The sequence below is a fragment of the Haliaeetus albicilla genome, chromosome 24 (genome assembly GCF_947461875.1).
Source record: "Haliaeetus albicilla chromosome 24, bHalAlb1.1, whole genome shotgun sequence".
Classification (NCBI taxonomy): domain Eukaryota; kingdom Metazoa; phylum Chordata; class Aves; order Accipitriformes; family Accipitridae; genus Haliaeetus; species Haliaeetus albicilla.
In genome coordinates this window covers 11,108,563-11,130,422 of record NC_091506.1, presented here as the reverse complement: position 1 = coordinate 11,130,422, position 21,860 = coordinate 11,108,563, and the positions used below count along the sequence as shown (strand labels likewise).

At 59.8% G+C, this 21,860-nt stretch overlaps 3 protein-coding genes across 3 annotated transcripts; 1 reads left to right on the top strand and 2 right to left on the bottom strand.

Moving 5' to 3' along the window:
* Nucleotides 1–1,148: 1,148 nt before the first annotated feature.
* KLHDC8B (kelch domain containing 8B) lies at nucleotides 1,149–5,644 on the bottom strand. Its single transcript, XM_069812080.1, has 6 exons — nucleotides 5,588–5,644; nucleotides 4,461–4,930; nucleotides 3,433–3,597; nucleotides 2,992–3,216; nucleotides 2,641–2,742; nucleotides 1,149–1,793 (listed from the first exon to the last, which is right to left on the bottom strand). Exons 2-6 carry the CDS (start codon nucleotides 4,831–4,833, stop codon nucleotides 1,597–1,599), a joined length of 1,062 nt encoding a protein of 353 aa, XP_069668181.1. The 5' UTR covers nucleotides 4,834–4,930; nucleotides 5,588–5,644; the 3' UTR covers nucleotides 1,149–1,596.
* A 511-nt stretch (nucleotides 5,645–6,155) lies between these two features.
* LOC138690868 (uncharacterized) lies at nucleotides 6,156–10,480 on the bottom strand. The gene is made up of 5 exons (XM_069812076.1): nucleotides 10,280–10,480; nucleotides 9,825–10,210; nucleotides 9,031–9,191; nucleotides 8,476–8,608; nucleotides 6,156–6,892 (listed from the first exon to the last, which is right to left on the bottom strand). Exons 1-5 carry the CDS (start codon nucleotides 10,431–10,433, stop codon nucleotides 6,689–6,691), a joined length of 1,038 nt encoding a protein of 345 aa, XP_069668177.1. The 5' UTR covers nucleotides 10,434–10,480; the 3' UTR covers nucleotides 6,156–6,688.
* Nucleotides 10,481–10,711: 231 nt separating this feature from the next.
* Nucleotides 10,712–21,293, top strand: CCDC71 (coiled-coil domain containing 71). The gene is made up of 2 exons (XM_069812075.1): nucleotides 10,712–10,809; nucleotides 13,348–21,293. Exon 2 carries the CDS (start codon nucleotides 13,409–13,411, stop codon nucleotides 14,600–14,602), a length of 1,194 nt encoding a protein of 397 aa, XP_069668176.1. The 5' UTR covers nucleotides 10,712–10,809; nucleotides 13,348–13,408; the 3' UTR covers nucleotides 14,603–21,293.
* The last annotated feature ends 567 nt before the right edge of the window (nucleotides 21,294–21,860 follow it).

Here is a 21,860-nt window from a genome sequence, read left to right as displayed (position 1 = left end):
GCTGGTGGGGTGGTGAGAGAAGCAGAAAAGGCCTTGACTCTGGGTAAGCACTGCTCAGCAGTAACGAAAACATCTCTGTATTATCAACATTCTTTTCAGCACAAATCCAAAACATAGCCCCATACCAGCTGCTATGAAGAAAATTAACTCTATCCCAGCCAAAACCAGCACAGAATGCTCTTTTCTAAATAATTTCCAACTTTCCCCACGCTGTGACGCCCCCGGCAGACAGCACAGCCTGCCCCAGCAGTGGGCCAGATGCTGCCGCACTCTGCTGGGATTTATCTTCCCATCTCTCTGGCCCTGCTACCCATCCGAGCATCGCACTGGCTATCTTTTCCGAAAGGTCAGGCATCTGTGCTTGATATTTACCTGGACCTGCGAGATCTTTCTAATGTCATATCAGTGAAAGATCAAATCCCTCGTCTGCATCTGCTACCGCCGCTCTCTGCTCTGGGCTGCGTGACTCTGCATGGAGCCAAGACCAATGAGGCTCAGGCGAGCCCACAGCACCAGGCAATTGGGGGGTCACGCCCCCACCAGTTTCACTGTACACCCTTAAATGTCACCCACAGACACCACCGGTAACAGAGCTTATCTTCCCTTCCCAGTGCTGGTAAGTGGGAAATGCAGTGTTCCCGCCTGGGACAGCTGGACACAGCCAAATCCAGCTCTCCCAAGCACCAGCCATGCTCAATCCTTTGAGACAGGGCTGTGGTGCTGGATGGGGCCCAGGAGCACCAGCATCATTAGGCATCTCATCTTATTTCTCAGCATCCTGACAGCCCTCACCATTCCCTGCCCTCTCTCGCACCCCGGCTCCCTCTGACAAAGCCCCTCTCCTGCTGCTGCCTTCACCCACTGCAGCCCCTTTGCCCACAGGAGAGGCCAAGCAGGAGCAAGGCTGTGCCAAGGCAGGGCAGCCACTGCTCAGCTCTCCCTCTCCAAAAGGAGGGCCGGATCCCTGCATCGCATTGCTCCGCTCACCCTGGCAGTGGGGAAAGGAGCAAGAGATGTCTCTGCCCCATAGCATGGGGTCCGGCCAGGGAAGGCTCACCTGGGTCTCCCTTGGGAGGGGGTTTCCTGACAGGCTGTGGCATGTCCCTGCCCGGAGCAGGATAACCAAGGATGACACAACTCCAGTGGGGTAAAATTCCATGTGTTTCATTTATTCGAGGTGCTAAGTCACCTCCTAGGCACTGAGCTACCGGGCACCTCTGTGCTACATGAGACATCGACTGGGTCTACGACGACACAGCACTCACTGCTACACACATGGCACGGACATGCCACAGCACAGACGGGGCCAGACAGGGCAGCGTGGCCAGCGACAGTCCTGCTGCCACTGCTCCCTCCGCGCCACTGGCCGCGGCCTTCCTGCCAGGCAGGATTTTGCCCCTGGCTCCATTGCCACAGCGGTGCAGGAGCCGACAGGGGTTTCCGAAGCATGGCAAGAAACTGCAGCTGCTCCGGCACCTGGCGTCACAGGACGGCAGCTCCCTGGAACCGGGTCACCCGCACACACGGGTGCTTACACACCCTGTCCCCGTCTTCAGGCACTTGGTGCATGGCCGGGGCTGGGCCCCGGGGCCCCACTCAGGGCACCTCGCGCAGGCACAGAGCCTCGACGGCACCGCTGGGGCCCTGGGCCACCCCGCCGATGACGAAGAGCAAGCTGGGTGCTGGGCAGCTGGAGCAGGAGCAGCGGCCGGTGGGCATGGGGGGCAGTGGCTCCCACTTCTTCTGCGAAAGGCTGAACCCTTCCACCGAGTCCAGCGGACAGGACTGGTTCCCTGTGGAAGACAGAATGGCGTCAGACCCCCCGCAGCCCTCCCTGCACCCCAGGCTCTGCCTTTCACCCTTCACATGCCTTTGATGTCCCAGCCTGAGCCCCCAGCGGTGGCCAGTCCCCAAGCCCTGGGCTGCGGGGAGGTCTGTGATCCCAGAGGCAATTAGCAGGGGCACAAAAGGATTAGCGGCATCCCCACAGGGAGGGCAGCTGGCACTGATGCCGCACTGCTGGCTTTGCCCCCATGCAGGCACCCCGCAGCCATCACTGGGGCAGAAGGGAGGGCAGCACCATCCATGGCAGGGCTCAGAAGCAATGCCACACCACAGGGACCCAGCCAGCGCCGCTCACCTTCCCCATCACCTCTTCCTGCCCTGCAGCAGGAGGTCCGGCTTGCCCTGGGCGATCTCGGTGGGGTCTGGCAGCCCTCGCTGCAGGGCTGGGGGTGCTGGCTGGTGCCAGGCTCCCCAGGCAGCCCTCCCCGCTGCATCCCCACTGCTGAGTGACAGCACTAACCTTTCCCCAGCTCTCTCGGGAGAGGGATGAGGCGCTGCAGCCCTGCGCGGCGGGGCTGAGCCGACCTGGGCTGTGAGCCCAGCACGCTGCACATAAGCTGGGGAAGGCCTGGCTTGAGGGGGTGAAAGGTGCAAGCTGCTCAGTGGGGGCAGCCTGTGGGTCAGGGCAGTAGGGTCCCCCCAGCACTTGGGGGGCACAGGAGGGACGCGGCTGCAGACGGTGTTGCAGTAGCCCCATGGTTTTACACAGCCGACCTCCCCATTGCTGCGCAGGTCACTGATGTGCCACAAAGGACAGGGATGGGAACACAGCCACGTGCCTACGCCCAGCATTACCGAGACCACCCACAGCCACCACTCTTCCTCCCAGGCAGCCGGCCACAAAGTCAGCTCTCTTCTCCCTCATGCGGATGGCACGGCTCGGCTTGCTCCACGCACCTGGGGGTGAAAGGGTATGAGCATTGCCTGCTGGGGCTCCTCTCCACACACCGAGGCCAGGATATCCCCGGGCAAATGGCTCCCAGGGCCAGGGAGCACAGGGCAGGACTCGCCATGGGTGCAAGGAGCTGATGCTCAGTGCCTGGATGAACCATGTCCCTCTGGTATGGACACCCCTCACCAAGACCCAGGGAGGCATCCTGGACCGACAGGGGACACTCCCACCCCACCTAGGGACACGGAGCTCACCCTGTGCAGGATCGAACATCTCCACGGTGTTGACGAAGTGGGGACGGGAATAGAAGTTGTGAGGCCCCGGCTGCTGCAGCCCCCCCAGGCTGAAGACAACACCATCGACCATGGCACAGGCAGCAAAGGCGCGGCGGCTGGGCACGCAGGGGTAGCGCGTCCAGCTCCTCGTCTCCAGGTCAAAGGCCTCAAAGGCGGTGACGGGCAGCTTGCCCTGCCGGCCCCCTGCACACAGACGAGACACTGCGGCTGCCAGTGCCCCGAGCTGGCACCATCGGTGGGCTCAGCAAGCAGGATGGGGCCTGCCAGCTGCAGTGCTGGGGTGGAAGGGCAGCACAGAGCCACCCTGGGGTGCACTAGGTCACTCCCTGATCCGGGGAGGCAGCGGAGCGAGAGGGCAGGGGCACGGGGGGACGCTCGGCTCTCCCCGGTGGCACCTACCCAGGACGAAGATCTTGTTGCCCTGCAGGAAGGCGGAGGCCCCGTAGCAGGGGGTGGGCATAGAGGGCAGGGGCTGCCAGTGGTCCTTCGCTGGCTCGTAGACACGGACCAGTGCCTGGGGAGAGGTGTCCGCACCCATTCCCCCCAGCGCGTAGATGGCCCCATCTGCAAAAGAGGCTGCGGTGAGGCTGGGGGTCTGTGGGCAGTGCTGCGGGGCTGGGAGTCCCTGTGCCCTCCAGGGCAGGCAGCACAGGCGCTGCCGAGCCCCACGGCCAGCTGCTGCTCCAGGGTGGCCGGGGGACGGTGCGTGCGGCCAGGCCTGAGCCCAGCAATGCCCCAACCCCGCTGGGACCCTCTCACCCCCCTCTCCACCCCATCTATCAGGCGCAGAGAGGAGCACAAGGCCATCGGCTCTAATTATTCTCGGCAGTACCATCTCCCTGGAGACACCATGGCAACACAGCCATGCTGCCAAATCCTGCTCCCGCTCCCGGCGCAGACAGTACCCCTGCACGCTCTCACCGCTGCCCTGCCGTCCCCTCTGCCCTGCCCACCCCGCTGCAGCTTGGGGACATGCCATGGCATCCTCAGACAGGGAGCAGACATGGGCACCATGTATGGGGACCAACCCTGGCTCCTGGCATGCGGGCTGCCCGGCTGTGCCAAGGCTCGGAGGCTGCTCAGCAAAGTTTGGGCAGGAATCACAATGTGTTCGACGCGCAGCACGCCGAGCCAGGGTGGAGCAGGGTGCTTGGCTACCCTGGCACAGCTCCCAGTCAGGGCAGCTGGGGAAGGCTCTTGTGCCCAGAGGGGCTCCACATCACCCAGCCCCGGGCGGCGACAAGGCTGCTGGGGCACGAGTAGGACCCTGCCATTAAGTGGCAAGTTTGGCTACTGGGTGAAAGCCTCGTGCTGCATCCCAAGCGGCAGCAGGATTCAAATCCCACCTCAGCATCCCCCAACCCCTGCATCCCCGCTTCTCTGGACAGTAGAGGTACCTGCAGCCAAGCCCTATCCCCAGCCCTCACCTCTCTGCACGGCTGAGATACCCATAGAGGGCTGAGCCAGCGCCGCCTTCTTCTCCCACTTGCCCTCATCCACATGGTAGACCTCGACGGAGGCGAGGGGACTCTGTGCCACGTCCACGCCGCCCACCACCAGGATCTGCTTGCCCAAGGTGAGGGCAGCAGCACCGGCCCGCGGCGTGGGCAGCGGTGGGAGCGTGGTCCAGCGCTGGGTTGGGAGGTCGAGCACCTCGGCAGTGCCCAGGGCTCGCCCGCCGCCCCCGCAGCCGCCCAGCACGAAGAGCTGCCCGTCGCGGTGCACGGCGCTGCAGTACACGCGCCGCGTGGGCATGGCGGGGAAGGCGGCCCACGCAAAGGCGCCCGCGCCCGCCGCCATGGGCCGGCTCAGCCGCCCCGGGGGTCCCCGGGCCCTGGCCCTGCCGTGCCACCCATCCGGCCCGGCTCTGCGCTGGCCCGGCTCTGCCCACCGCCTCCTGCAGGGAGAGCACCCAAGTCAGCGCCCAGGCACCCACTGCCCCCCCCGGCCCCAGCGAGCCAGCTCCCCTCGGCAGTGCGACAGCCACCTGCTCCCCACCTGCACCCAGTGGGGTTCCCTGCCCGCCCCCTCCGGGCTCCCACTCCCCAGGGCTCCCCACCCGCACCCACTGGGGCTCCCCGCACCCCGGGACTCCCTGCCCGCCTCCTCCGGGCTCCCACTCCCCGGTGCTCCTGCTCTCTGCCCGCGCCCACCGCGGCTCCCGCTCCCCGAGGTTCCCGCACCCCGGGCTCCTGCTCCCTGGGGCTCCTGCACCCACCGGGACTCCCACTCCCCGGGGCTCTCTGCCCGCACCCACCGGGGCTCCCGGTGCACGGCCCGTACCCCCCCCGAGGCTCCCGCTCCCCGAGGCTCCCGCTGCACAGCCCGGTCCCGCCGAAGCTCCTGCTCTCGGCGCGCAGCCCGCAACCACCGGACCGCTGTTCTCCGCGGCTCCCGCTGCCCAGCCCGCACCCACCGGCGCTCCCCGGGCTCCCGCCCGCAGCCCCGCACCCCCCCCCCCCGCCTCCCCGGACCGCCGCTCCGCCGGGCCCGGGCTCCCCGTCCGGCGCCGCCCCGCTACCGGGAGCGGGGCAGGGACCGCGGCCGCGCTCACCTCTCCGCCCGCTCCGCTGCTCTCCCCGCCGCTCCGCGCCGCCGCCGGCGCCGGGCCCGCCCGCTGCTGGCGGGGGCGGTGCCGCGCCCGCCCCGACCCCCCCCGCCGGGCCCCGCTCCCCTCCGCCCGGTCCTCCCGCCGGGCCCTCGGTACCGCCGGCCCACCGTGCCCCTGCCCCGTTCACCCGGCCGGGACGGAGCCGCCGCAGGAAGAGGGGCCGGAGAGACCCCCCTCGGCGGCAGCCGGCGGCGGGGCCCCCGACTCTGCACTCCCTGCCGCCCCGGCACCGGGCTCACGAAGCTGAGGAGCCACCATCCTGCAGCGAAGAGCAGCCCCTTGCCCGTCACCACCGCGGGGCTGCCGGGGACAGAGTGTGAGCTCGGCCCCACTCTGAGCAAGACCTTGCCAGGGTCTCTCAACAGCGTCAGGAAGGTGCACACGGGTGCAAACCCTCTACCATCACTTTTGTCCCCGCTTGGCTGAGCCCTGCAACTGAACATGCCGAGAAAAGCGCTTTCCACCCACCAGCACAGGCAGAGCCACAGGCAGGCAGGAAACTCACACCAGAAACGAGCTAAAAAGGTTTGCTTTAAAAACAGGCAGAAGTGACACGGCACCGCTAGCTCTGCCAAGGAGAACACCACGGTGCAAATGACACTTGGGCATGCTGCCGGTAACACTGCTCCGCACCAGCCACCGGTGCAGGAGCAGGAAGGGAGGCGTGAACACTGTGTGGCTGCTTATGTTACTGCCGCGGCAGGAGGGCCCTGCCTGGTGAGCAGAGGGGCACCGTGAGTCCCAGCCCTCACACAGGAGCAGGCAAAACGGGCAGTGCTGCCTGCAGAGGGGCTCCAGCCAAGCAGGCAGCTCCCCATAGCGCTGCCAAAGAAAGGAAGGCCGTTTTCTCCAGGCATCCTGTCACACAAGCTCCCAGGATGCTTGTGCGCAGGCACGGAGGCTCCTGGTAGGACTGAAAAGGCATGTCACACATCGGAGAGGGGATAGCTTGAAGCAGGAGCCCGGCCCGGGACTTTGCCTGCATGCAACAGGAAGCAGGGGCTGTCCCAGTCCAGAGCCCCTCGGGCCTGCGAGGTGGCATCACTATCCATCCCACCGCTGGCTCGGGGTGTCCTTCTCCGTGCAGGCCAGGTAGCGGTCGTAGTTCTCCTCGCACCTCCTCACACAGCGCAGGAAATAGTCCTCGTTGGCAATGGCCTCCAGCAGGTCATTCTGCACCAAGCAAACGTCGTACAGCTCCGAGGTGGGAGCACGCCTGGGGCTGCTGCTGCCCAGCTCCGAAAACACCTGAGGGGAGAGAGCAGCGCACAGAAGCACTCGCACCCTCCGCCGGCAGCAGTGCCAGGGCTGTGCCCAGCATGAGCGCAGAGCCCGGCAGCAGCGCACGCACCCTGCGGTGCACCCTGCCCTCCTCCTTGGCCAGGCACCTTCATGCTGGCTGTGGATCGGTGGCAGAGGGCAGGGACTTCCATCTCCACTCCAGCAACAGAAAGTGAAGTTTCTCCACATTTCCCCTCCCTCCCAGAAAGCGCCTTTGGCTCTGAACCAGCTTGTCACACATGGGGCTGGGACTCCCCTAAGGAATAGGCCATGCCACACAGCTGGAAGAAAATGGCTCTGTGGAGCAGCTGACCCCAGGAAAACCTCTGCCAACAGCTCTTCCTTTGGCTGCCACAGCCTGTCGCACAGGAGGGACTTCACCTTCTGATCTTTACCATGGCTCTGCCTAAGGCCACCTGGCAATCTGCTTCCTTCCCAGTGCTGCTCTGTCACCGTCACTGACATGGGGACAGCCCTGCAGAGCTGGTGACGCAAGAGGAGGGGAAGCTGGCATCCAACCTCCTGATCCTGGCTGCAGGACAGCAAAGTCCCAGCAGCGGTGATAAGCCCTGCTGGCGAGATGCTCGGCTGCTGCCCAGACCCCAGCAAGGTCTGCTGCCATCATAACTTGATCCTATCTGTCTGATCTGGTGTGGGGAGAGCCCTAGGGCTGGCTGTACAGCTGCCCTGAGACAAGCTGAGCAGCCTGACTGACCAGCCATGCCCGCTACAGATGGCGAAAGGAGGAACTCCTTGATCAGGGAAACAGCCTGAGGCTGAACTGCAGCAGGTGGAGCTGCATGAGCCATGCTCCGGCTCTTGCAGACAGCTGCTGTGCGCAGGGTCCTCAGGCTCTCAGCAGAGCCGTCCGCAGCAACTCCCCTGAATCAGGTACAGCACAGACCAAAGCCCGTTCCTGACAGGTCTGCTCCAGGCAGCAACAACTCCTGCCACCAGCTACAAATCCACGAGCATCCCATCCCTCGCCACTCCCTGGCTGCCTGGGAAATGCTGCCAACCATTTTCCTCCCCCGAGCTGTGTCTTCCTGGATGGAAACAGGCAGGGTTCAGGCTTGCCTGTGTATCTGCAGCTCTTGTTCAAGGATGGACAGTTGTCCAACTGCCAGGCACATTTCTGTCTGCATAAACATTCCCTTTTTCCAAGTGTGTTCTGCCACAAACACTGCCCTTTCGATTCGGTGCCACAGATGAGCCACGGCCGCATGCTAAGGCTGGCTGGCCTGCCACCATTGCCGCTGTTGCCGGGAGCAGGGCTGACTCACCCCGGCGGAGCAGAGGCACTCAGTGGTGAGAGCAGGCAGCCAGCACCTGCTGTTCTCTGCTGATGGCCGATCTCACCCTCCCCGTGGGCAGCCCCATGCATCGCTGCCACCAACACTGGTGGCGTGGGGTGCAGTGACACCAGGGCTGCACCTTGATCCCCCTTTTACAGGCTGTTGCTCATGCAAAGGGGACAAAATGTGCCTGACCTCACTGGGGACACCCCCCAGCACAGGCAGCTGGCGCCGAAGGGGCCTTCAGCCGCCTACCTGGGGATGAACAATGGTGTCCTCATCGTCCAGCCGGATGTTGTCATCAATGAAGATGTGGTGAATGCTGGGATCATGGGGGTCAATCCACAGGGGCTTCCCACCCCGGGAAGAGAACTGATTTCTGGCCCACCTGAAATAGCAAGCATGACAAGGAGCAATCAGGGGAGGGAGAGGGCGACAGCTCTCAGGTAAAGGCAGGCCAGGCTGCACTGCAGGCACAGGGCAACAACGTCTGAGCCAGGGAAGCGGGATGGAGACCATCCTGTCCCTCTGCCTGCTGCTGCCTCCTGGTAAAGAGGCATTTTGTAGCAAGATGACAAATCAGGGGGTGTTTGGAGAAAAGCAGGAGGTACACCAGGAGATGGGGACCTCAGGAAAAATGCAAGAACCCCACCAGGCTGCCCACAGGCAAAACTGGGAACACATAAGTGATAGGGGCCCCAGTAACGTAAAGACCTCAAAACTAGGAGCTATCCCAGACCGGCAGAAGCTCAGAGAATCACAGGAGAGAAGAAAATGCCCCATCCACTTCCTCAGTGCCCTGTTTCTCACCAGTCAAAGTGGTCTTGGAAGCCTCCAATTCCCTCAAAGGAGCTGAAGTAGTCATAAAGCTTTCTTCCATCTTCCCGGGTGGCCAGCCGCTCTGCTCCCCTTGTCAGCACCACCTCTCGCTTGCTGCAGCGTATCTGGCCAGGGTGGAGGTCCACAGGGAGCTGCAGGATGGCAGAAACCAGGAGAAGAAAGGTTTCCAAAGCAGACAAAGGTTTCGTGCATTAGCAGAGACACCAAGCAGCAGGGTGGAGATTCCCCACCACTGCAGGGTGGGAGGATGATGCTGGGGAAAGACAAGAGGAAGCATGGAACCCCACCCAACCAAAAGTCATCCCCTCCCCAGGGATGGAAAGGAATGACCTCCTAGCTGCACGCTGCCCCCATTTTAACTTCTGTTCCCCATCAATGCTCCAAGGAACAACTGAAGCAGTTTCTGAAGCTCATTCCCAGCATTCCTGCCCGGTGTACTGCCAGGGGGAGAGCATGGTTGCGATCGGCTCTGAGCCAGGGAGACCCGCTCTGCTGCGGTGGCCCCTCTCCGGGAGAGGGAATGCTCTGTCTGACCCAGGATACCCCAAGAGGAGACCTTTCCCACACAGGATCCGCAGGCACACGTGCTCCCCCCTGGCTAACAGCTTCATCCCAAAAGGCTGGCTGCGTTTCCTCTCCACAGAAGCTGGTGCTTTGGAAAGCAGGCCAGCTAAGCGCCTCGAGAGCAGCCTGGCACAGGGAGCTCCGTGCAGGCCATCCGGCTGCCCTTCTCCAGCACGCCGGGCCCCGGGGGTGCCACTCACCGACACGTCCCGCAGGGTGGGGAACTGGGGGTGCTGCCCAGCCAGGGCACAGCTGACGGCCCGGAGGGCTCGGGGCAGGTCTGTGCCGAAGGTCCTGAAGATGACGGCGAACGTCCTCCCTTCCCGGTGCAGGGTGTCCAGGAGGCGGAAGAAGGCGGGCAGGATCAGGTGGTAGCTCTTGCTGGGTTCCCCCTGTACTGAGAAGACGTCGTGCGGCCGGCCCGGCCACTCCAGCAGCTGCAGGTGGCGGGCGTGGAGGCCGCCGAAGCACCGGCCCGGGCCCGCCTCGGTGAAGGCCGGGTCCCGGCCGTGGCGGCTGTAGTAGCTGAGAGCTCCGGGGCAGGGGGGGCCCAGGGAGGGGCGGTCGCTCGCCCACTGCCACTCGCCTGCAAGAGAGGAGGGTGCTCAGCTGCCGCCACCGCCGCCGCCCGGCCCCCGCAGGCCCCGGCGCTCACCGGCGGCCCCGGCGCGGCCCCAGGTGACGGTGCTGAGGAAGGTGTTGAGCGCCGCCCGCGGGCCCTGCCCCGACACCGCGTCCGCCGCCACCACCGTGTTGTTCAGGTCCACGTGTAGCACCAGCCGCCGCCGCCGCCCGGCCCCGCCGCTCATCGCCCCGGAACCGGCCCCGCCACCGGAACCGGCCCCGGCCGCGCCGCCGTTACCTGGAAACGGCGCCGCTTCCGCCCGCGCCGCTTCCGCCGGCCGGCGCCCCCTGCCGGCCCGGGGCTGCGCCGCGGGGCACCGCCCGCCACCGGCGGCCCGACCGCCGTTGCCATGGACACGGCGAAAGCGGCGGGGGGCGGGGGCGTGGCCGGGGCGCCGTGGGTGGGGGCGTGGCTGAACCCGCTCCCGTGGCTGTGGGCGTGGTCCCGGCCGGCGGAAGGGAGCCGGAAGCGGAAGTAGGCGGTGCTTCCGGCGCTCCGCGGGCGGCCATGTTGGATCGGCGGTCGCAGCGCAGCAGCGGGTGCGGGTCTAGCGGCGGCCGGTAGGTTGGGGCCGGCGGTGCCCGGGCCCCGCGCTCCCGGGCGAGGGCGCTGCCGAGCCTCCCGGTGGGGTGGCCCCCGGGCGCTGGAGGCGGAGCCGCGGCGCTGAGGGCCCCGCCCCGGCCCCCGCCCTCTCCCCCCTTCCCCCCCCGCCCCGGGCCCGGGAGCCGGCGAGGGCCGAACGGGGGGGGGCCGCACCCGCTGTCTGCACCAATCACCTCCCCGCAGCCCCGTAGGGAGGGCACCGGCCAGGGCTCTCGCCGGTCCCTCCTTACCGGGCGGGCAGAGCCTGGGGGCGGGGCTGCGAAGGGAGCGAGGGACGGGCGCTCGGGAAGGGGCATCTGTCTCCTCCACCGAGGGGTGGGCCAGGAGGAGAGGCTGAGCCGGGGGGGGCTGCCCGCCCCGGTGGCCCGCGCCGAGCCCTCCTTGGGTCTCCGCGGCAACCTCCGTCTGCACAGGCCGCCCCAGCCCCGCGTCTCGGCCCTGCCAGCAGCTGGCTTGCTTCTCCGGTGCACCGGGAGAAGCACTGCAGAGCCCTTCCCTCGAGCTCTGCACCCGGACAGCCGGGCCTCCAGACTGGCGCTGGCATCGCTCGAGCGAGCGTTGCGTGAGGGTCCTGCCGTGCTTGCATCCATGCCAGGATTACTGCGGGCCGGTGGCCCCGTGGCTCTTCAGCCAGGGCATGTCCCCTGGTAGGGCGTCAAGTGAGGGAACTTGCTGCCGGGTGGACAGGCTGGGGGGGTCCCTGCTTGTGGCCAGCTTTCGCTCCTACTACAATTTGCACTGCACAAAACAAGACTGAGCGGATCGATGTTGAGATGTCCTGTCCCCGATGAGATGTCACAGCCTCTCCAACACCAGAATACCCCCTGAGGCGTCCTAGGCTTGTTCCTGGGCTTGCTGCAGCCTGAAGATGATCCATCTCACAGCCTGTTGAGCACATGTTGTTCCTTGTGCTTCTCCATTGGTTTCTCTCTACCAGATCAGGATTAAGCTTTACATGCTTGCTGGCTTCGCTGTGCCTGCTGCCGCTTGTTCACTATGGAGGTGTCAAATCTCACCGCTGGCTGATGACGCCGGCCACGGCTCTGTTGGAGCACTTCCCTGCCTGCCTCCCCTCCTCCGTGGGAGATCCCCCGCCTGTCACAGAACAACTGCATTATCCTCCTCCAAATCCCTCTTCTGCTGTGACGTCTGCAGAACACTTGACTGAGATTAGTCTGTCATGTGGAGGCTCTTACCCCCCCGCTGACCTGTGCTTCCCTTTCTGCGGCTGCTTTTGGCTTGTGTCTCTTCCCTGTTTGTGCAGCCAGTGGCGGCCCGGGGCCGGCACTCCCAGGCTCTGGGGTTGTGGTGAAACTGGAGTTCTGGGAGGAACGTCGGACAGGAGTAGTTCCTTGCTCTGTCTGCTCAGGTGCTAACTTTTCCATCACAGCTTTCTTGCCTGCACGCTGCCCTCTCTAATAGTATCTCTGACACCTTCCACATTTCCCTGAAAAGGACTTTTTGCTGAATCCTCATTATTTTGAGAGGTATCAGTGAAGCTAAAGATTTTGTGACTTCTTGCCACAGTGTCCAGCTGCGGAGCTGGCAAGGCCGCCAGCTCAGCATGAGAGGATTGGGGTTCGCTCAGGTGTATCAAAAAGTCCTGCCTGGACTGCTCTTCAGTGCCTGTTTTTTATTTAAAACAATAATTAGTGCTTTTGTCCCAGGCAGACAGCTGTGTAGTGCCCTGAGCACGATCCCAGTGTTGCCCTCAGGTCACTGTACACTTGGCCCTGGTGATGTGTGTTTCCTTCATGCTGCCCTGCTTGAATTTCCTGCTTCCTCCTCACTTGGCAGCGAGTGCCCTTGGATCAACACCAGTTTGCTGTGACAGCAAGTTGCAGACCATTGTTCAAACAAGGGAGCAGCGAGGAGTGGTATTGCCTTGCCACAGCGTTCAGCATCAATGAAGCACAACTGAAATAGCCTCCAGCTCTGCTGTCAGGTCTTCAGGAGGGTGCTGCAGCTTTGGCAGGGACTCAGAATCAATTTTTGAGCAGAATCAATTAGGAAGCTGGAAAATTGAACATGATGCTGGGATAGATTTGAGGTCCTCAGGCTGCTTAGTGTTGAGATGGCTTGATCATGCTGTTTTCAGTGCGTGCGCGGGGAGCGGGTTCAATGAAGGGCTACTTTACCAAAGGAAAGTGAGATCTGGTTATCCAAAGCTGGGCATGTAGGACTCAAACTGGAAATGAGCTGCAGATTTTAACGGTGTAACCATTGGAACCCTTCATCTTCGGATGGGTTGGATGGGATTGCCTGAAATCTTTGTTTAGGTTTGAGGATATTTCTGCAAGAGATGTTTTAGTTTTACTTCAGAGATAAATCAGTGACGGGATTTTCTTGATGATGCTTCTAACATCGGTTATGGCCAGAATCTGATCTGATGTTTGTGAGTAGCCATGTCTGGGTTTAATGGCTTCAAGTCCCTGCTTAAAAATGTGAGATGATTTCAGTTGCTGTAAGCTAACCATCTTCTCTCTCCTTTTGAGGTGTCAAGGGTTGTTTTTCCAGTAATTTGGACCTTCCTGAAGCACCCACTTGCCTAATGCCATGAATATTGCAGTGAACAATGTGGAAGAAAAAGCTGTCCATTCCTGGTCAAGAATTTCCTCTGCAGGACAGAAAGTGCTGGAGGAAGCCCTACGAGTCTTCAACCCGATGTCCAAGGACCTTTCGGACACAGAGACCCAGCTGGTGGCCTTCATTCAGGGCCTGAAGGAGGAGGGCTATCAGCCCACAGTTCTGAGGAGTAAGGATGTGTATGGGTACAGCTCGTGCACGGCAGACACACCTAGTCAAACAAAAGAGAGCACCCCGCACAACTGCGCCAACGCTGCCGAGCCCACTAAGACTCCGGCTAGAAACACCGCAGCCATGGCAAAGGTGTCTGCTTCGCCTACCAGCATTTCGGTGAACTCTTCGAAAGTGTCCACTCAGCCTGTCTCTAAAGGGGATTCCACAAATCTCCTCTTGAGCTCCTTGAAGCAAACAAGATCCGGCACGTCCAAGGCCACGGCAGTGGGCTTCCCTACAAGCATGTATCCTGACGTGTATCCAGCCATGAGACTGTCGGTAGTTCTGGAAGCTCTGGTGCCACTGAAAACTACCGTGCCCTGTTTGGAGTCCAAGTACACACAAGGGCGTCTTGGGATCTCGCCCTCGGACCTTAAACTCCTCAAGGCTTCGAGTACACCGAGGCAGTTTTCTTCAGGCAAGACCACTAAAATAACAGAAGGTAAGGGCTACAAGCGTTTGATAAAGAAAGCACCGGATTCTGCCACCCTTGCTTTAAATCTTCTGAAGGGACCAAAGGGTGGAGTGCTGCAGGAGAGCAATGCTTGCAAAGCCTCGGGAGTCCTCAACGGGAGAGTCACAGGCAGCTCATCCCAGGGCTGCACCACAGCAGCGCAGTCCAAGACCCTGAAAATTAAAGATAAGGAAGCTCTGGTGGGGAAAACAGAGTGGAAGGACAGCAGCACTTACCGTGAGAGCGTTGGGCAGAAGAAGAGAAGAGCTACGGAGTCAAGAGAAGCACCACAGAGGAAGAAAGCAAATACCATTCCTATCCAAAATAAATCTCGACGAGCTCAGAGCACTTTGAACCTGCTGAAATTCCGGGCCATCAAGGTGGGCAACTCTTCCTCTGATGATGAAGTGAGGAGGAGAGCACAGAAGATTCTTAGGGTCAATCTGTCCCCCGTGATCCGAATTCAGCCCTTGTCCCACTCTCACAGCGTCCCCTGAGTTTCTTCACTTTGTCACTTTTTTTGTAAGTAAGTAAATACGAGCCTGGCATCAGAGCATGGGGAAGTTTAAGAGCAACTCTGGATCTCTGGTGCCTGGTGACGGTATGTCGACTAACCTGCAGACAGAGCAGCCTGCTCTCGTGCTGTTTCTGCCTGTCTACCACTGCTATGGAGAACTGACTGCAGAAATACAAAAACCTGTTCAGGAACATGGGGTGATGACTCTCGCCCATTGCGAGCCGAGCAGGCTGGAGGGCTCGCTTCCCGCAGGCGCTCTTCTGAACGTGGCAGGCTGCGCTCTCGTGCAGGGGGAGAACACGGGACTTTCTCATGACATTGATGCACTGTGATATTGCTGTTTTTCAAGCTGTACATTTACTGGTTTTATTTTGATCAAATTTTATAACTTTATTATCTATATATCTATATATCCATATATGTGCATATGGCCCAGGAACTGTGGGAAGATGCTCTTCCTCCATCCCTCTGGGATTGGGTTCGATAGCTTTTTTTCCCCCTCCCCTTCAGCCAGTCTTTTAAAGGTGCCAGGATTTCTTTGTGATTCAGTGCTGTGACAGTCTGTTCTGGGCTCTCTTGAGCAGCTCAGAGGCAGGCAGAGTTATCGCTACTTGTTTGTCTCCAGAAATGCCAAGCAATTTGGAGAATTACCAGCCGATAGTTGACTACAGTTTTAATCATACTTTTGGTATTACCTCTGCGTAAGAGTGGGGGAGTGTTACGGGGCTGCTGACGTCTCTAGGTGCCTCCTCCATTCTATGGTAGCAGAAGCTCTGAATGCATGGTAGGGGTTTGCTTCCAGAGAGCGATTCCTCCTCAGCACTCAGTGTTGCTCTGCTCTCCTGTACCCCAGCTGCGGACATAAAGCATGAACTGTGACTATTAGAGCTGAAGGGCTGGAGTTGTTAACAGGAATTGCATAAAGTGTCCTGTCCACCACGTAACTGCTTTGCTGTTGCTGGATGTTTCAGGAGCAGGTTCTAGCTGCCAGTAGAGAAGACACAGGCTGTGTTTGAATGTATTAGATACATCCTGCCGGTCCCAGAGCTCAGTGGGGTATTTGAGCCTGAATTAAAGCAGAAAAGCGAAAGAGTTGTGAGGATATATGCCAGCACTTAGAGAGTTTCTTTCTGTCAGTTTGTGAGGGTGAAGCAGTAGGAGGCGAGATCAGCACTGTGTTGTGATGGGTGACAGCTTTGCTGTGCTGTCTGGGATGTTGCGAGAAGGTGTGTGGCAGGTGTGAAAGCTCCTGGAGCGCAGGCTCTGCCCGTCCCCAGGAGGCACTGCGGAACCGCAGACGGCTGCGTTAGCCTTCCTGCGCCGGGGGCATGCTGTCAGATGCCAACACAGACTGTGCGCTGGTGGAGGTCGTGTCTGCTCTCCTCAGGGAGGGATCTGCAAGCTCTGGGAGAAACCGTGCTGGAGCGGTAGGTGCTGCCACTGTCACCTGGGAGGGATGGTCTCTGATGAGATGATCTGCGTTGGGATACTGCAAAAACAGAAGCTGGCAGCTCAGGGAGAGGAAGCAGCGTTGTGCCTGGCACGGGCCTGGCTCTGTACACCACTGTACATTCAGATCTCTGCAGCAGTGGGCTGGTAATCCACTCATTCTCTCACCAGCTCACAATACCAGTTGTCTGACCTAGTAATCTCTGTGGACATTGGCTGAAGGGATGAGCTCCCCTGGGAAGCCCCAGCTCCTTACGTTTCTGCCCCTCCCTAGCACCTGGCTGGATTTCAGTGCTTTGCAAAAGGGGTCAGTGTCTGATCCTCAGCTCAGAGAGGAAAACCATGCCACGGAGAGAAGAGAGGAGGTTCATGAGGGAGTGAGAGTGCAGGGAAGCTGGGTGTCCCGAGGCACAGCTGGGGTTTGCACCCCTCACCCGGGTAGAGCAGGGTGGAGGTTCTCCCTCAGGGGATGATTGCAGGCTCTGAATCACACACTCGAGTTCTGTGTGGTTTTACTACATGTATCTGAGTTGCTGTCAGAGATCATAACTTGCAATGTTGGAGACTGACCTCTGAATGCCGCTGGTTGGCTGCAGAGGAGGAGGAAATATTTTCTTCTGCTTCTGCGTTTTAAAATGCCCTGGCAGAGAGTTCCCTGTCCTGACATGATGCTGGATGAACAGGGACCCTCCGTCACTGTTGACCAGCCAAAAATTGCTTTGTCCCTTTTGTTCCCACTCCTTCAGACCTTTCTCATTCCCACGCTCTCAAATGCCAGGTCTTGAAGTCTTGCACTGGAGTTTCTCTTTTTGGCTGTTTCCCGAGGAGGGCTCTGAACTCCTGCCTGCGGTATCACTGTCTGACAGGCTGCTCGGCAGCTTCCCCTGCTCCCAGTCCCTTATAAGGGCAGTGAGAGCTGTCTCTGGAGCCTCTTCATGCAGCACAGGCATCCCAGCTGAGTGCCTGGCCTCCGGTGGGAAAAACAACCGTGCATCAACAAGGCTGAATTTGGGTTGAGGTTGCTTCTCCTCCAGCCTGAGCAGGAAGCTGAGCACCTGAGGCCAGCTTAGCAGGCCTCCTCTTCGTTGTGTTTCTTCCCCCAGCTGCACTGCTGCCTGCCTCCCCACTCTTCTCCATCACCTCTTGTCTTTCACAGCTTGGGTCTTTGCCAGTCAAGGACTTGGCTTGTACTGTTGCTTAACACATCCAGCAAAACATACTGCCTTAGTGCTGCCATGCCTTTCCCGGCACCAAGCTGAATTCTGCAAATGCTTTGTGGCAACGCCTCGCCTGGTGTCCTTCCCAGGCTACCAGCAAGAGGTCTTCTGCTCCACAGGAAGAGATGAGCATTAGAAACACTTCTGTGTCACTGAGGCTCCTGCCAGGGAAGCGAGCACCCCATCGCTCTGTGCTCAGGGACTTGCCTGTCATCAGTCCAGTCTCTGTCAGCTCTTCTGCACATCTCTAACAGACTGGAGGGCCCCTGAGCTACTGGGCAGTGCTGGAGCTTGATTGTCTGCCCTCCTGATGTTTCCTCTTCCCCCTCGCAGGTGATTTGGGAACTCGGCTGGAAGGACTGCAGCTTGTTATTCACAGAGGGGCTTTATAGCACCTGGTGCTAATGTGAGCAACTGCTGCCTGTCATCCAGTGCTGGCAGACAGGGTGCCTGCAGCCTGTTAGTGGTTGGCTCTGCCATCCTTCATCTCATGGCCGGGTGTGGGTGTTCCTGGCGTCTTGGGCCTCTGATACTGATGTGCAGGAGGCTGCAGAAGGGGCTGTGCTGTGGACACTGCTGTCTGGTGTTTAGGGAAGACAAAGGGTTTGATCAAACCAGGCCAGCCTAAAACTTGATCTAACCAGAGATCTTCCTTCACAGGTCCCTTCCACCCCATGTTATTCTGTGACAGCAGAGTAACGCTTGCCTTCCAGGGATCTGCGCAGCAGTAACTGGCAAGGCACGTAGAAATGCGTTGCCTGGAGTGCTGTGGTCTCTGCTGAGCGTGCTGTATGCAGGTTGTTCAGACCTGTTTCTGTATTAGTCACTTTCAATCCAAGTGCCTAACCTGGCTTATGCTGTTCCTGGGCACCATGACAGCTGAGAGCTTTGGAGACTCTCTTAGGAATGCTTTTACCACATGGATTTGTGCCACTGTCACTTCTAGAAATGATTCAGCCAGCGGTCAAAGGGCTGTTCTTCCAACTGATTTTGTGGAAATCATTTCTCCTTTTATTCAGCTGCCAAGAACTAGAGTTTATGCTTCGCCTCCACCAGACAAGGTCCTTGAGCTTCCTGCGTGCTTCAGATGTCCGTCAGCGAGGTCCGTGGGGAGAGCAGCTTGTCCGGCAGGCAGCTGAAGGGGAAGCTGACATCGGATACCAGTTGAAATCACATTGTTAATTGGTAGAAATGTTTTGAAGCTCATGTCCACTGTGATCAGATTTCACCATCTGCCGCTGCTTTTAGTTGGAGGAGTTTCTCCTTGGCCTCTTCCCTGCAAGCCATGTAGCATGGTGCTGCTGCTTCCAAACTGCCTCCCCCCCGCAGAGCCAGCTGCCATAGTGATCCTTGTACAGAATTTCTTAAGCACTTTTCTGCAAAATAAGAAGGGATTATTTTGTTACTCCTGTTTTGTAGCGCGCTAGTGGTATTTCAGTGTGAGGAAGAGGTATGCTCCCTGGAGCGTTGTGAGCACTCACCTAGCTGGATGCTTTTCAGAGCAGGGCATCACCCGCGCAGCCTGCAGCGCTCATGCTCACAGAGCCAGGGGGGCAGTGGGCTGAGATCCCTCATTGCCTGGTGTTTTCTTGCACAGAGTTCAGCCAGTCACCAGCTAAGAGCATTGCAGGGAAGTTCGGAGCAGAACAGCATGGGTGGGTGATGCTGCGCATCCGGCTCTGCGGCCCTGCTCCGCAGCTGCCCCTGTTCTGCTGTGTGTCCTCTGTGGCCCCCCCTCATACACCAGCAGCATTTCTCCACCGGTGAAGCTGGTGGAAGTCTCTCGGCTCCAGGGAGAGGCTGGGGGGAGTTTGGGCTTGAGCACAGAATTTTGGCCCTTTCAGTTGTGACTTGTGCCGTGTTCATGGCCAGACCTTGCCAGCATGTGGGGGTGGTGCAGCCGGTCCAGCTGCTCTCCCCCTTGGGTCCAAGTTCCCTGCCCTGTCTGGGAGCTGGGCCTTTGGCCACAGCACAAGGGACGTATGGGGATGGAGAGCAGGTTTGTCTCTCAGCTGCAGCTGAACAGTGTGACGTGAGCTGGGCAGCTTCCTGGGCAGGAGGGCAGGTTTAGGTGGGAGGATCCTTGTTTTGGCTGTGGTTGGCAGGGTCGGTGCCGAGCTGTGTGGAGCTCAAGCAGCTTGGTTGGTTTGTGTGGAAGTCACAGTTTCTCTTTCAGTCTTCAAAATGGCACTGGCCTGTTTGCTCCCGTGGTCAGATGGGGTAAGCTTTCCAGGAGCTGAGGTGGTCTGAGGAGAGGACAGCTGTTCTGGGACACCTCGCACCTTCTCGACAGTGCTGCGGCCCTTGGCTTTGCGAGCTGGGTGGGCTGGCACCACCTGTGGAGAGGTTGCTCCCAGGCCCTTGCGTTTGGGACTCTCTGCTAGAGTGCACCACTCTCCTCGAAGCCTGTTCCTGCTTGGAGCTGGGTGCTGTTAGGAAGGTGCCAGGTGCCTCGCTGTCTGGTGGAGCAGAGATCTTGTCCCAGAAGGCAGGAGAGCCAGCCTGCCTCACTACGTCAGCCCTGAGTATCAAGTGAACCCTGTCTGTAGGTGTGACACTGCTAGCGCTCACAGCTTGGCCAGCTGCAGCCTCCAAAGCTGTGGTGCTGAGGCCAGCCCCCTCAGTTTGCTTAGGAAGACCGAGGAGGTCTGGTGAAAAAGCGAGAAGCTGGGGTTAGGGGAAACCAAAGACACCAGCAGCGCCTGGCCAGCCAGCTTCTGCTTCTGCTGCAGGAGATCTGCAAACAGAGGAGCGAGGCCTGTGGTGTACAGGTAGCAGTGCCTCCGCTCTGTCCCTGCCTGGCTGATGGGGCCTGTCCTGCCCTGTCTGGTAGCACTACGCAGGCACTGGTGCTGCAGGCTCTGGGGCATGGGCGAGGGGGTGCCCTTTTGGAGCAGGTGCCCCTGATAACCCTTGGTTTCCATCCTTTGTTGGTCACACAAACTGGCCCTGCTTGGGTGGCTGTGGGGAAGGTAAGCCGCTCCCCAGTTTGCAGAACCCCCCCTGCCCCCTGTGTGTGCTGACTTGTAACCCCTGGACACCCTTGCAGGGGGGGCAGCTCTTCCTCCCGTGAGCATGCGAAATACCTTCCCCTGTGGGACAATTAGGCCTTGCCCCGGGGAGTCCCTTAAAGGCCTTATTATCGTCTGGGACTCTCTCCGTGTTGTCTTAATTAGCCCTTTCTGTTCCTGTTGCTACAGGCAGCCCCTGTGAGAATCTGGTGATTCCCACAGATGCAGTCAGGCACGCAGTGCTGTTGTAAAAGAGAAGGTGCTGCAAAGCTATGCCCAGAAATACCTCCCCTCCTGCCCCTGCTCCACCATGCTGCCCAGGCCTGGGATGGGATGAAACGAGTGTCAGCGTTTGTGGCAGGGAAAGCACGGTGTGTGACGCCGTTCCCTCCTCCTGGTTCCTGGTGCAACACTCCTGAGGAGTAGCATTTCCCGAGCAGAGGCACAGCAGGTGCTCTGAGGGACGTGGGGTCTCTGGGTGGGCACTGCCCGGCCCCTCGCTCCCGTCTCTGCCAACCATTGTCTCTAAGAGAGCTGTCTTCGCGCCACAGCATGACTGACCTGCTCTGACTGGGACTGGTGCCACCAGCCCAGCCGCAGGCATCCCCTGGTGTTCAGGGATCCTGAGCGATGGCTGAGGAGCAGCGACTGCAGCCCATGAGAGGGCAAGTAACAAACTTTTGTATGGTGAATTTACAACAAATTACCATCTTGTTCTTGAGTGAACTTTTTACTGTTTCATTTGTTTGTGTAGAATGTTTCCGAAGCTATATTAATATTTAATGTTTAATATGAGGCTGGGCTGCTCCACACTCAGTGTTGTATATTTTGGAATGGCATTGTTTAGTGAAAAGACAGTGTTAGTATTATTCTGCTCTTCAGAGGGAATGGGACAAAAACCAGACTGTCTTTTTTCTTAAATGAAGTGAACTTTTTGTTATGAAGTCCTAGCAGGTGTCCAGCCCTTCAGTAAAATGGTGCTCAGAACTGTCAAGCGTGTCCAGCTTTTCTTTGGGCCCCTCCAGACTGCTCCTCCCTGTCTTTGGCTTCTGCTCCCGGCCCCATGTGAGCTCCATGGAATGGCATCTCCTGTGTGCCTGGCCGCTGCGTGGTGCACACTCAGCTGGAGACCTCCACCACCTCTTCTCCCCAGTTCCCCCCAATGAGGTTTGGGGTTACCCAGGCCCCATTAAGGAACACCTGACTCAGGGTGGGAAGTGCTCCAGACGAGTGCCTCTGGTGCTGAACTGGTGTAAACTGGCATAAATCTGCATTCCAGGTGTGCTCTGCAGTGGCAGGCACTTTGCCAGCTCCTGCCTGCCTGCCCACCCTCCAAATTCTTTCTGGATCTGCCCATTCTACAGCCAGGACCGTGAGGCTGGGTAATTCAACAGAAATGCTGTTGTTCACCTGCATGTAATCCGGATCCAGTTTGTGCCGCGGGGCCGTCTGTGCACTGACCCGGCACTAATGGTGGTAGGACCGTGACCCCGGCTAGACAGTGGCTCCAGTGCTGGAGCTCATTCCTCAGGAAGGGAAGTGGTTAAGTGGTTTTCTTGCT

Excerpts from the sequence above, each read along its gene's own strand:
- KLHDC8B (XM_069812080.1), bottom strand. The coding sequence starts at position 4,833 with ATGGCGGCGGGCGCGGGCGCCTTTGCGTGGGCCGCCTTCCCCGCCATG. Across the intron at positions 3,598-4,460 it reads TATCTCAGCCGTGCAGAGAG|ATGGGGCCATCTACGCGCTG; the intron begins GTGAGGGCTGGG and ends CCTCTTTTGCAG. Across the intron at positions 1,794-2,640 it reads GGTGGCTGTGGGTGGTCTCG|GGAACCAGTCCTGTCCGCTG; the intron begins GTAATGCTGGGC and ends TGTCTTCCACAG.
- LOC138690868 (XM_069812076.1), bottom strand. The coding sequence starts at position 10,433 with ATGAGCGGCGGGGCCGGGCGGCGGCGGCGGCTGGTGCTACACGTGGAC. Across the intron at positions 10,211-10,279 it reads GGGCCGCGCCGGGGCCGCCG|GCGAGTGGCAGTGGGCGAGC; the intron begins GTGAGCGCCGGG and ends CCTCTCTTGCAG. Across the intron at positions 9,192-9,824 it reads CCACCCTGCGGGACGTGTCG|CTCCCTGTGGACCTCCACCC; the intron begins GTGAGTGGCACC and ends GCCATCCTGCAG.
- CCDC71 (XM_069812075.1), top strand. The coding sequence starts at position 13,409 with ATGAATATTGCAGTGAACAATGTGGAAGAAAAAGCTGTCCATTCCTGG.